Source organism: Parathielavia appendiculata (assembly GCF_033297405.1).
Source record: "Parathielavia appendiculata strain CBS 731.68 unplaced genomic scaffold N657scaffold_16, whole genome shotgun sequence".
Taxonomy (NCBI): domain Eukaryota; kingdom Fungi; phylum Ascomycota; class Sordariomycetes; order Sordariales; family Chaetomiaceae; genus Parathielavia; species Parathielavia appendiculata.
Window position 1 is genome coordinate 196,863 of NW_026944235.1, and position 11,822 is coordinate 208,684.

Sequence of the window (11,822 nt, forward strand, 5' to 3'; positions counted from 1 at the left end):
GACCCAGCTGTGCGAAATGCCGATTCGCGGTAATCATCGGCCGTACATGGCGGAACGGGCCGAGTTCACAGTGGAGGGGGTGAAGATCAACTATTTATGAACTGGGCGCCCGTCGCCGCGTAGAACGACATTTGACACGCGTATTCCCATTTCGCCCGAAGAGCAGACGGTTGGACTTACCGAGAGAGAGGCGTGGGGAGCGCGGCAAGATGAGGGGACATCAGCTCACGTCCGTTCTGTCGGAATGCCTCTCTCGGAGAACCACTTGGCTGCAGGCGCGGCGATGGCCTTTGCATTATCAAGTCAGACGGTCATCAAGCATGGCATCTAGCGCAGGAACTGGCGGCTCCTCACGTGGCCGGAGTTGGAATGCCGCAGCCGCGGGTGCAGTAAGAGCAGTCGGCTTCGGCGCTGGGGCGTTGTTCACGAGAACCAGTACTAGCAGCGGAGATGCCAGGCAGAAAGGGGACGACGCCGACACACCATCCTACGCCAACCGGGACGAGATTCTGCACACCGCCGAGGAGATTGCCAGCGTGCTGGGCCAGGACGCAGTCTGCTACGACGACGACGTGCTCGAACATCACGGCCACTCCGACTAGTCCACCTCCAACACGCCTGAGCGCGCCGTCGCAGTTGTCTACCCCAAGACCACCGAGGACGTGTCGGCCATCGCCCGCATCTGCAACCGCCGCAGCGTCCCCATGGTGCCCTTTGGCGCCGGGTCCAGCATCGAGGGCAACTTCTCGCAGCCACACTCGGGCATCTGCATCAACTTTTCCAACATGGACAAAATTCTCGCCTTCCACCCAGACGACATGGATGTCGTGGTGCAACCGGGCGTCAACTGGGTCGACCTCAACAATCACATCGCCAGCAGCGGCCTCTTCGCGCCCATGGACCCGTCTCCGACTGCCACCGTCGGCGGCATGGTATCAACCAACTGCTCCGGCACCAACGCCTTCCGCTACGGCACCATGAAAGACTGGGTCCTCAACCTGACCGTCGTGCTGGCCGACGGCACCGTCATCAAGACCCGCCGCCGCCCGCGCAAGACCTCGGCCGGCTACAACCTGACCTCACTCTTTGTCGGCGCCGAAGGCACGCTGGGCGTCGTGACCGAAGCCACCCTCAAGCTCGCCCCCATCCCGCAGGCCACCTCAGTTGCCGTCGTTCCCTTCCCCACCATCCATGCCGCCGCCGCCGCAGCAACCGCCCTCATCCGCTCGGGCATCCAGCTCGCCGCGCTCGAGATAATGGACGACCGGCAAATGGCCATCCTCAACTCGCACGGCAGCCCGACGGTGCGCAAACGCCATTGGGCCGAACAACCCACCCTCTTCCTCAAATTCTCCGGCACGACCGAGTCCGTCCAATCCGACATCGCCCGCACCTCCTCTCTACTACACACCCTCACCACCACCACCACCACCACTACTTCCGACAAGTCCGAACCACCACCCCCCTTCCACTTCGCCCGCACAAAGCAAGAAGAGCACGACCTCTGGGCAGCACGCAAGGAATTCCTCTTCACCATGACCAGCCTCTTGCCGGAAAACCACCGGATGTGGTCGACCGACGTAGCTGTGCCCATCTCGCGGCTCGCAGAGCTGATCACCTGGTCCGAGGAACAATGCAGCTCACTCGGCGTCTTCGCCAGCGTGATCGGCCACGTGGGAGACGGCACTTCCACGTGGCCATGATGTACGATCCGCACGACGCGCGGCAGACGGCGGCCTTGGCGGGGTGCGTGCACGAGATGATGAAGCGGGCGCTGGACTTGGAGGGGACCGTGTCTGGGGAGCATGCGATTGGGATTGGCAAGAAGGTGTGTCTTGTGCAGGAGCTTGGGGAGGATACGGTTGAGGTGATGAGGAGGTTGAAGAGGGCGGTTGATCCGAAGTGGGTCATGAATCCTGGCAAGGTGTTTGACTACCGGTAGCCTGTCACTGATGGTGAGGCGGCTAAGCCTGCGGTGGCGGGAAGGGAGAAAGGGCTCGGTGGGTTTACTGGATTGCGACAATCCAGGCCAGATCACGACGTGGTTTGACAATGCCGGGCCATGAGGGAGGGACATGACCATTCCTGTAGGATCAACGAAATGCACCCAGTTGGGTTCGAAGCCTTGAGTTGGTGGCTCGAGGGCAATCGAGCTGTCTCTTGTCCGGTGCGTGACAGGGTTCTGTCGCGGACAGGGTGCAGAGGGTGCAAAGTACACTGCATGGTATTGATATTAGGAATAGGGCGTACTAGGTATCCTGAAAGCTGCGGATATAGGCCAAGAACAGGAACCAGCCGTTACTCAGGGCAAGGCCAGAGTCAAAGTCGAGCGAGGCCACTCCGCCCATCAACCGCAGCCCCCAACACCTCCCTGGCCATCGCCCGCCCCGCCGCCCTCCCCGAAAAGATGCAACCGCCCAAGAAAGTCCCCTCTAGGGAGCTATACCCGTGCACACCTCCGCCCCCAAACCCGGCCGCCTCGCCCGCCGCATACAGCCCGGGGAACGGCGTCCCATCGGCCCGCATGACGTTACTGTCCAGGTTCGTCTCGATCCCGCCCAGCGTCTTTCTCGTCAGCAAGTTCATCCTGACGGCGATCAAGGGCCCGTGCTTCTCGACGTCGAGCAGCCTGTGCGGCGGAGCAATGCGGCTGCGCTTGTCGGCCCAGTAGGTGCGGGCGCTGTGTATAAGCATGGCCTGGGCGTCCTTGGAGTACGTGTTCATGAACTGGCCGTCGCGCGTCTCGACGACTTCTAAGATCTGCGCGTAGTTGAGCTGCGGCGCGCCGGGGACGGTGGAGACGAGCTCGTTCATGCCCTTGACCAGGTCTTGGAGGTTGTCGCGCACCACGAAGTCGACACCGTGCTGGACGAATTTTTGGACGGGGGTGGTGCCCTTGGAGCTGAGGATACGCTGGTTGAAGAACTGCCAGAGGGATTTGCCGGTGATGTCCGGGTTTTGCTCCGAGCCAGAGAGCGCAAACTCGCGCGCCACGATGCTCTGGTCGGTGATGAACCACGTGTAGTCATATCCCGTGCTGCAGATGTGCTTGAGGGTCGCTAGTGTGTCGCAGCCGGGGTACAGGAAAGGAGGCAGACGCTTGCCGGTGGCGTCGAGCCAAAGGGACGAAGGGGCCGGGAGGACGCGGATGCCGTGGCCCGGCCAGATGGGGTCCCAGTTGGCGAGGCCCTCGGTGTAGTGCCACATCCTGTCGCGGTTGATGATGTTGGCGCCGGCCGTCTCGGCAATGTCGATCATGCGGCCGTCGACGTGCGCGGGCACGCCGATAACGAAGTTGTCTGGCACTTTCGGGCCGAGGCGGTCGACCGGCCAGACTGACTTGACCTTCTCGACGTTGCCGCCAATGCCGCCCGAGGAGACCAGCACGGCAGAGCCATAGATCTCGAACCCGCCAATCACTGTCCTGGATGTCTTGACACCTCTGGGGGAGTCGTCCGGCTCCAGGACCCGGCCCTTGACACCGACGGCGCGTCCGGTCTTCTCGTCGACGATCACCTCGTCGACCATGTGCCGAAACTTGAACTCGACGATGCCCTTCTTTTCAGCCTCCTTGACGGGCTCGGCAAACACGCGGACAACCTCCGGGCCAGTTCCCCACGTCACGTGGAATCTCGGGACCGAGTTGCCGTGCCCGTCCGCCCGCCCATCGCCACGCTCGGCCCAGCCAACGTTGAAGAGGAACCCTATCCCGCGCGCCTTGACGTAGCTCTCCATCTCGTCCGTGGCAAAGTTGACAAAGGCCTCGGCCCACTTGCGCGGCCAGCAGTCCTCTTTCTCGCGGTCGAAGCGGGCCGAGCTGAACCAGTCGCGCATGGCCAGCTCGCGCGAGTCTTTGATGCCCATGCGGCGCTGCTCGGCCGAGTCGACGCAAAAGATGCCGCCCAGCGACCAGAAGGCCTGGCCGCCCAGGCTTCCCGCATTTTCTTGGTCGAGGATGAGGGTCGGCACGTTTTGGCGGGACAGCTCAAAGGCTGCGACGAGGCCTGCGAGGCCCGCGCCGACGATGATGACGGGCTTTTTCTCGGGCTCGGACGCCATCGTATAGTCGAATTGAGTTCAATTGGGTTCAGGGACGAAGGTTCAGGTTGACCGAGCGAGCGTGATGAGGGGGGCGGGGGCTGGTCCTCGAGAATGGAAAGAGTTGAGGGCGACTAACGAGGGAGGGAGTCCGAGTTGCGAGGTTGTTGCAGGTAGGTCTGTTGCTGTTAGTTAGAATGCTCGTTGAGGAATTGGTTGTGGGAACAGGCCCTTTCAAAGTATCGCCATTGTTTGGTGCCAGCCAGCAGCGACGGCTGGGGACCGCAGGTAAGCCGCGGAAAACACTCGGGGGAAGGTGTCTTGTGATGCCCAGCAGTGGTGCCTCGGCTGTCATCACATTGTGGTGCCATCCCCGCACCAGACTGGAAGAGTTGCCTGGTTGGGGCTCGCCAAGGTCGCTTCCCGCTGAGTCTGGTCTGCCCCGCACCGCCCCGGATCTTGGCATTCACTCAAACCTTAACGTTACATTATAGCGGCAGCTCCTCTGACAGACGGCCTTGAGAAATGGTTTCCACGCTGCGGCACAGCTCGACCTCATCCCTTTCACAAGACAAGAAGCTCGTTGATGAGCAACGGAACCATGGAGTCCGCAACATAAAAAAGTTGACCGAATGGTCTGACACTTGTTTTGCTCTGGAATCCAGTTTGTACTCAAGTCGGTCGATCCAATCGTCGCGATGACCCGAGACATACCGCTACCAGGTATGAACGAAGAGCTAAGGCGACTGCATAGCTGGGTTTCTGCAACGCAGCTTTCGGACCTGAAGAATACAAGCCACGGTCGACAGCCGCATGAGGTGCCCAGTATGACTGCCCTCTCTCCGTTTAGCCCTTGGCGCGGGGCAGTGCAGCTGAAGCCTTTATCTTGCTCCTCCCTCGACGGCGTGTGCGCTACCGACCGGTTCCAGTAATTGGAATGGATTGCTTAACATCACGGCAAGCACCACTGCGCTCGCTGCCAACGTCCTGCGATCGGCCGCACACATCAAGAACGCCGCCGACGAGTTCCAGAACGGCCCCAGCGTGGTCCCGACATCGAGCACGAGGTCATGATTGAGCAAACCGCTCTCCGCCAAATTGAGGCAGTCCTTCAGCGGGACGCCCAGGCCATGTCGCGTCTTAGTCTCCAGGATGCCTTTCAATTCCCGGTTGAGTGCTGTCGCGACACCCTGAAACGCATCAGCGATGACTTCGAAGCCTTGTTCAGCCGCCGCGATTGGAAGGTCAAGCTTGCCGTCTCGTGGAAAGGTGGGGAGATACGTATCACTTGCTGGCGACGCTGGACACTAAAAGGGGAGCTTGATGCTCTTAATCTAGGCCTTGAGCTTGTGAGTTGCCATGAGATTCGCATGCGATTGAGGCTCGCTGACGGGCAGCTTCGCCGGTTAGGCACTCCGTCCAAGACCTGCAGGAACTGCTGCAGCAGAACACCAGGACCCTTGAGCTGGCCCGGCTTGGCCTGGATGGCATCGCCCACTCCTAGCCTGCTTACACTTCGAGGGAACTGGACTCAGTGGCCTCGGCTATCGGCTCTGAAGACAGCGTCCTCGGAGACCGGGAGTCGGTGGTCAGCCACACGCGTTTTGACTTCGACAACGTTTGCTTCACAAGCAAACCATGACTACCGCCACACTATGGAGAGGTTTCGATGAAGAATGCTCCAAAGATGACTAAGGAAAACCCCGCTGAAGCCTTTTCCAAGTCGATCGCCTTGCCCTCCGTCACGGAGACTGTCGAAACGACTGCCAGATCTACGGCGACCGATGCTGAGTCTACGGCCCGGTTGGGCGTCACAGCTGAAGAGCACGACGCTGTCGTTAAGGAGCTCCGAAAAGCCGAGGCCCTGATTGAGGTGCTCCAAGACCGGATAAACCAGTCATCCTGCGTCCCGACGAAGGAGCTAGGCCAGCCAACTCCGTTGTTAGTTGAGGAAACGTCCACCTCCGAGGGCAACGCCGGTAAGAACTCTCTCGGCTCTACGGTTGAGCCAAATGGAAAGGAACCCGCTGTGTATGAGTCCATCTACAAGTTCTGCCACCTCCAGAAACAGATGGCGAGGCGAGACCGCAGTCGCCACCGCAGCCGACAAAAGCATGAGCAGGGGCGGCGAGCTTGTACGTGCCGAGCGACTGAGCACCGGCGAGCTGGTGCTGTATGACGAGGAGCTCCAGGTCGTTCAGGCCGTCCTATACCCGTCCGCCGTCCCAGAACCAGGCCTGGATTCCCACGCCGTCCCAGAAGCGCTAGACACCGTCAAGTCTGGCCGCAGGCCAGAGCATTCGTTCCATACGAACTTGCGAATCGAGTATCACGCGCCGGAAAGCAGCAGGGCCGATAAAGCCGAGAACAGACAAACCATTGCCGGGAGTTCTCATTACCTTCAGCACCAACCTTGAAGAAATAGTACTGCCTGGTGACGTCTCGCCTATTCCAGCGTGCTCCTTCATTGATACAACGGGCCCTTCTTCCACTCTTGAGCGGTTTATCATCGAAGCTCGATAAATAAAGCGAAGCAATTTTTTCCTCACTCATTCTATATAAACAGTGTCGTCAGAGCTTGTCATTACCTCTTGGCTTCAATAGTAATAGTCAGCGGGCGTTAGGGGAATATACCATCAGGGTCTTTCACCACAGAGCGCTGGGAAACAGGCTCTGGACAACCTCGGCCGTTGTCTTGACGGCGGCCTGGAAGCCGTCCGGATCTGTGGCGTATCGCAACCTGGTGGCATGGGCACGTTCGACAATCGACGCAAAGGCCGTGCAAAGCCCGCGGCCTGTGACAGGGGAATAATAGAAAAACCGACAGGATCGCTGCCGGGCAGACCTCTCGGCTTCTTCATGCGATACGGATCCTTCGCACATGGCGGCCATGACGGTGGGGAATGGGTTGACACCGTCCTCGAACCGGCTGCTAATGTCCTCGTAACTGGCGATCATCTCATCCCATGACTCAGTGGACGACGTGTCGTAGTTGAGGAAAAGACCAAAGTGATCCGCATCACGGATATATCGATCCCTCAAAGCAGTATAATCTGAAGAAGCTTCAACGAAAATCAACTGATAGGGATATCCAGCACAGAAGTATGTTGGGAGCCAGTCCTCCGTCGTGGGGTTACACATGCGGACGATGTCTTCCCCCGTCTCCTTTTCTAGGAGCTAAAAATCGCAGGGCATCAGCGAGATGCTTTTAAGAATCGTTCTCTTTGGCATTCTGCGCAACCCGGTGACATACAGTGATCAGGCCCTGGCCGTCTGTGGCTCCGTGGGCGTTCTGGATGACGACTAGAATATTCTGCTGAGCAGAACGCCCGGAGAACATGATATGTGGCCTATTCGGATTGATTGGTCGGCGGCGGTCATCCCATTCCATTTGGTGCATCGCGCGAGGACAGTGGACTATGACTGGTATTTCCGGCCGCGGCGTTTTGCCACACCTCTCGGCCTTTCGGAACCATTTCACGAACTTGGGCATGGCGACTGGGTTTTGACGAAATGGCGGGATTTGAAGCCGGAGCGTAAGCGGGCAGAGAGTTGGGATGGTATGATTTGTTGGCTCAACCTGGATTTGGAATAAGCTGGACATGTCGTCGAACGTTTGTAAGCTTTCTGGTCCTTTCCCTTGCGTGTAAGCGTTGTTCGAGGTTCAGGCGATGATGACAAAGGACCGCGTGCTGGATTCAGACCTGGCCTTACTGGTCATCTGCGCAGCACGTGCAAACCACGCGCATCAAGCCAGTCCTTCTTCATCCCGTCCCCGAACATTGGTTCAGTTGGCGCGTCCAAATCATGGCCCTGGATGGGATAGAGCCTTGGCGTATCTCGCTCCACTGTTTGGACGTGTGGGGCCATGTGGCGGGGCCTTTGTGCCCATACTCTGGTATAATGGAGCTTGTTGGCAACTTTAACTGAGGTGTCCAATTCGAAAGGCGGGGTTCAACGGTTCCATGTCAACGCAGGGAATGGTAACCTTCTCTCTCCCTCCTCGATCCAAGAGGCAGGCCAAGCACAATTCTAAGATGATGACCGAGATCGAGATCTTAAGAGAATTCCAATCTAATAAGATCACAGATGTAGTGCTCAACGAGGCACCGCAGTTCTTCAGTGATTACTATGGAGCTGGAACACGCCTCGCGGTACGCCAGCCTGGCTTGATCCAAGCCTGACCACTTTCCTTTCTTCTTCTGTTTTCTCCTGTTCAGGTCAAGGAAAGGAAGTACTTTCCCGACCGGGTTATCTAGAACGGACAAGCAAAACGGCGGATCGATCATCGATCGTCGGAGCCTGCAAGACAATGCAACAGCAACAACAATGGCGCCTCCACAAACAACAAGGGGCGGCGCCAATCCACAAAGCACGCTGCCTGCCGAGCACATGGCCAGACAGCTCTCAGGCTGTTCTCCGACATTTCACATGAGCGGCCAACTAAAATTATGTGGCGTCATTAACGACTCATGTCGGGAGTCGGGACCGACCCCGCGGTTCTGCGCTTTGACTGCCGAGCCGCTGGGGTGAATAGCGCATTCCGGGCCCCGACTTCCTGGTCCGGGGCCGTTGAAGCTTCGGCTTGGTAGCCTTCGTTTCGATGGATCCTTTGGCCGAACGTGGAAGTGATCACCAAGTTAGGTTATTGTTCTCGTCAGCCCGATGCTAGCGCCTATTTAAGCTCTCACCGGACCCTGGATCATGGATCGAGCGATGAGGAGGTCCTCGTGTTCACTTACCTGTTTTCGAAGATTTGAGCAGCTGGTCCTGAAACGCTTTACTCATTGCTTAATGAGCTGACGGCCGAGCGCCGTTGATCATCAGTCGTCTTCAGCATATCCGCGGCTGACTGTGGCTTGGCTGGGATACCATTTGATCCAGTCGAGCGCCATGCAGATTCGCCGCCCACAGGGGCTTCAGAACAGCGTTTGGCCTACCATATACAAGTTTCCCATGATGTCCTCGTCCTTGGACCTGCCCGACACATCTTGTCCTGCCCTGAAGCTCTCAATTTGAGTCGACCGTCTCTCGGCCGGATGTTCTCAACGCACCAGTTCGAGGGGCATCGATTATTACCATGGCGCCAGCGGACTACGGCAACTCGGCGGGCAACGCGCCCGAGGGCGCGGCGCTGACAATAATCATCGCCTTTCTCACCCTGTCGTTCTACAATGTTATTGAGCTTACCTGCATCATCTTGGCGACCTTCAAGCGCCGCAGCGGCCTCTACTTCTGGAGCTTCGTGGTCGCGACCTGGGCCATCGCGGTCTACTGTGCGGGATTCCTCATCAAGGCGGTGAGACCAGAAACCCCCGGCTGGGCATACATGTCGTTGGTCGTGCCCGGATGGTGCTGCATGGTCACGGGCCAGTCAGTCGTCCTGTACTCGCGCCTGCACATCGTCATGCGCAACCCGTCGCGCCTGCGGCTGGTGCTCATCATGATCATCACCAACGCCATCATCGGCCACGTCCCTACGGGCGTCTTCGCCTACGGCGCCAACTCGCCCAACCCAGAGCCCTTCATCATCCCCTACTCCATCTACGAACGGATCCAGGTGACGCTCTTCTTCCTGCAGGAGATCATCATCTCGGCGCTGTACATCCACGAAACGATCGGGCTCATGCGCGTCCGCCGACGCGCCAACATGGACAGCGGCCGCCGGGGAGCCGGCAAGCGGGGCTTGCTCATGGCGCACCTCGTCGTCGTCAACATCCTCATCGTTGTCCTGGATATCACCATCCTCGGGCTCGAGTACGCTGGCCTGTACGCCGTCCAGACGGCCTACAAGGGCTTCGTCTACAGCGTCAAGCTCAAGCTTGAGTTCAGCATCCTCAACCGCCTCGTCGAGATGACCCAGGGCGGGTCGTCGTCTGGCCACGAGAGCTCGTACGCCCGCACGGCAGCCGACATGAGTGGCGTGCAGATGGAGAAGCTGGACGGGGATAAGGAGAGGAAAAACAAGAATAGGAGGTCGATAGCGACGGCCGACGTCAACAACTTGGGGAATAATGTCTTTGTGGGCGTGGGCGCCGGCGGCCCCGCGGCAGTCACGGAGGAGGGCAAGCACAACGGCGCGTTGGTGGTCATGACGACCGAAGTCACCATCCAGCGGGATAGGCTTTATTTGGAGTCGGACATCGAGGCCGATCGGGAGAGCCTCGGGGGCAGGTCCGGCGTCACGGTGGACTCGACCGTCGAGGGTGAGTTGGGGCAGACGCGGACACCGTCACACTCGTCTCAGCGGCACATTGTCGACGCGCGGTACTCGTGACAGTCCTCAGTGTGTCTGCCAACTTGCCGCTGTTAATGTTTTCTGTGGAGCTCAGCACACTTCTGAGTGGTTTCCTGTAACTTACACGGATAAGAAAGACGTCAGGTACTTTGGTCAGTGGTGGTTGAAGGCCCGTGTCTAGACAGGCAATCGCGAAACAGAAGTCACAGATTGGAAACAGGCAGGTTCAGGTATTGTCCGTGACTTGGTGGGGCTTGGATGGGGATTGAATAGGTAGTGTTAATGATGGGTAGGATAACTACATGTATCCAGAGGTAGCCTAAGAGCGGCAACCATCGAATCTTGGTCTCGTCCCTTGACTTGATGCTCGATAGAAGGCACGGTGACAATGGCTATGATATGCCAGTATGGCAGGGGGTTTTCCACCTGGAGCACTGCACGCCCCCAGTCGGTTGCGATGCCATGATGATCTAAATATTACTGGACGGTGTCGTCCCCTCTACCTCTGTCCATCTGTTCGCAGCATCGACGCCACCCTGCCTTGATACCCGGTCATCATGAGGGCGCCGCTTGCTACTCTCGCTCCGCTACTAGCATGCGGCGCGAGTCTCGCCGAAGCCAAGTCCGTGCGTGTTTGTTCATTTCATGGTAAGTTATCACACCAACCAGCGCTATTGTCGCCCTCGAGACTAATCACTAATGACGCTGGCACAGGTGGGCGACACCAAGTCGTTTGGCTTGGACGACTGGAAACACGAGATCCAACTTACCAAGGATGCGTACATCGATGCCTTCACGCTGAACATGGCCAAGGATGACGCCACCAACGACGTCGCCCCGCCCTTGGCCTTCAGCGCGGCCGAAGCCCTGGGCTTCGGGCTCTTTTTTTCTTTTGATTATGACGGCAACGGCCGTGGGACAAGCCGGTCGTCACTGACATGATCAAGAAGTACTGGCGCAGCACTGCCTACTACGAGGAGGGCCTGAAACTATTCGTCTCGACTTTTGAAGGCCCCCGCAACGCCATGAACTGGCAGGATATCAAGAGGGCAATAACTGCTTCTTCATTTACCACTGGTCATCTGTCGGTGCTGTCACGGGTCGTGACAGTGTGAGGTTCATGTGCGCAGATCCTGCAACGACTAACAGTTCGAACCACCGTCCCTCTTTTTAGGGTGTTACGCAGTGGTCAGTTGCGCCCACCCGTGACAGGTGCCTAGCCTGCTGTCTAACTGGGCAACGGCGTTGCCGATGGCCTGTTCAGCTGGGACTCCTGGCTCAGGGGCCTGCTAACATGACAATCCGCCCCAACGCCTCGTACTACGACTTTCTTAGTCCAAAGCGCTATGCGATGCCTGGCTCTCCGTGGTTCCACACCAACCTTCTAGGCTCGGCAAGGATTGGCTGTGGCGCGGCGATGATTGTGGATCTAGCGCTGGCAACAGGTCATCTCCCTTGACCGCCAGCCCGACTATATTCAGATCATCGCGTGAAGCGATTATGGCGAGTCTTACTATATTATTATTCCTACACCGCTGTGCCCTAG

The 11,822-nt window shown here is 58.3% G+C and overlaps 7 protein-coding genes across 7 annotated transcripts; 5 read left to right on the forward strand and 2 right to left on the reverse strand.

Moving 5' to 3' along the window:
- Positions 1 to 320: 320 nt before the first annotated feature.
- Positions 321 to 1,942, forward strand: N657DRAFT_683610 (FAD-binding domain-containing protein; the record flags this gene model as incomplete). The annotated part of the gene is made up of 3 exons (XM_062796587.1): positions 321 to 554; positions 603 to 1,673; positions 1,730 to 1,942. 3 exons carry the CDS (start codon positions 321 to 323, stop codon positions 1,940 to 1,942), a joined length of 1,518 nt encoding a protein of 505 aa, XP_062644279.1.
- On the reverse strand, positions 1,844 to 4,319 carry N657DRAFT_649007 (uncharacterized protein). The gene has a single exon (XM_062793637.1). The coding sequence runs from the start codon at positions 4,057 to 4,059 to the stop codon at positions 2,320 to 2,322; it is 1,740 nt and encodes a 579-aa protein (XP_062644280.1). The 5' UTR covers positions 4,060 to 4,319; the 3' UTR covers positions 1,844 to 2,319.
- N657DRAFT_701670 (uncharacterized protein) lies at positions 4,308 to 6,455 on the forward strand (the record flags this gene model as incomplete). The annotated part of the gene is made up of 7 exons (XM_062797359.1): positions 4,308 to 4,966; positions 5,001 to 5,105; positions 5,243 to 5,307; positions 5,377 to 5,387; positions 5,543 to 5,656; positions 5,702 to 6,069; positions 6,110 to 6,455. The coding sequence occupies exons 1-7, from the start codon at positions 4,737 to 4,739 to the stop codon at positions 6,453 to 6,455; spliced, it is 1,239 nt and encodes a 412-aa protein (XP_062644281.1). The 5' UTR covers positions 4,308 to 4,736.
- Positions 6,456 to 6,470: 15 nt separating this feature from the next.
- On the reverse strand, positions 6,471 to 7,817 carry N657DRAFT_649009 (uncharacterized protein). The gene is made up of 3 exons (XM_062793638.1): positions 7,292 to 7,817; positions 6,673 to 7,215; positions 6,471 to 6,592 (listed from the first exon to the last, which is right to left on the reverse strand). The coding sequence occupies exons 1-2, from the start codon at positions 7,640 to 7,642 to the stop codon at positions 6,685 to 6,687; spliced, it is 882 nt and encodes a 293-aa protein (XP_062644282.1). The 5' UTR covers positions 7,643 to 7,817; the 3' UTR covers positions 6,471 to 6,592; positions 6,673 to 6,684.
- Positions 7,629 to 8,030, forward strand: N657DRAFT_156238 (uncharacterized protein). Its single transcript, XM_062785991.1, has one exon. It carries the CDS (start codon positions 7,710 to 7,712, stop codon positions 7,962 to 7,964), a length of 255 nt encoding a protein of 84 aa, XP_062644283.1. The 5' UTR covers positions 7,629 to 7,709; the 3' UTR covers positions 7,965 to 8,030.
- A 1,337-nt stretch (positions 8,031 to 9,367) lies between these two features.
- Positions 9,368 to 10,315, forward strand: N657DRAFT_579698 (uncharacterized protein; the record flags this gene model as incomplete). Its single annotated transcript, XM_062789413.1, has 1 exon — positions 9,368 to 10,315. One exon carries the CDS (start codon positions 9,368 to 9,370, stop codon positions 10,313 to 10,315), a length of 948 nt encoding a protein of 315 aa, XP_062644284.1.
- Positions 10,316 to 10,897: 582 nt separating this feature from the next.
- On the forward strand, positions 10,898 to 11,313 carry N657DRAFT_701674 (glycoside hydrolase family 71 protein). Its single transcript, XM_062797360.1, has 2 exons — positions 10,898 to 10,924; positions 10,991 to 11,313. Exons 1-2 carry the CDS (start codon positions 10,922 to 10,924, stop codon positions 11,216 to 11,218), a joined length of 231 nt encoding a protein of 76 aa, XP_062644285.1. The 5' UTR covers positions 10,898 to 10,921; the 3' UTR covers positions 11,219 to 11,313.
- Positions 11,314 to 11,822: the final 509 nt, after the last annotated feature.

What these genes read in the sequence shown, in the direction of transcription:
- N657DRAFT_649007 (XM_062793637.1), bottom strand. Translation starts at nt 4,059, where the DNA reads ATGGCGTCCGAGCCCGAGAAAAAGCCCGTCATCATCGTCGGCGCGGGC.
- N657DRAFT_649009 (XM_062793638.1), bottom strand. Translation starts at nt 7,642, where the DNA reads ATGTCCAGCTTATTCCAAATCCAGGTTGAGCCAACAAATCATACCATC. An exon ending in ACGGCCAGGGCCTGATCACT is followed by an intron (nt 7,216 to 7,291) that starts GTATGTCACCGG and finishes TGCGATTTTTAG; the next exon opens with CTCCTAGAAAAGGAGACGGG.
- N657DRAFT_156238 (XM_062785991.1), top strand. Translation starts at nt 7,710, where the DNA reads ATGATGACAAAGGACCGCGTGCTGGATTCAGACCTGGCCTTACTGGTC.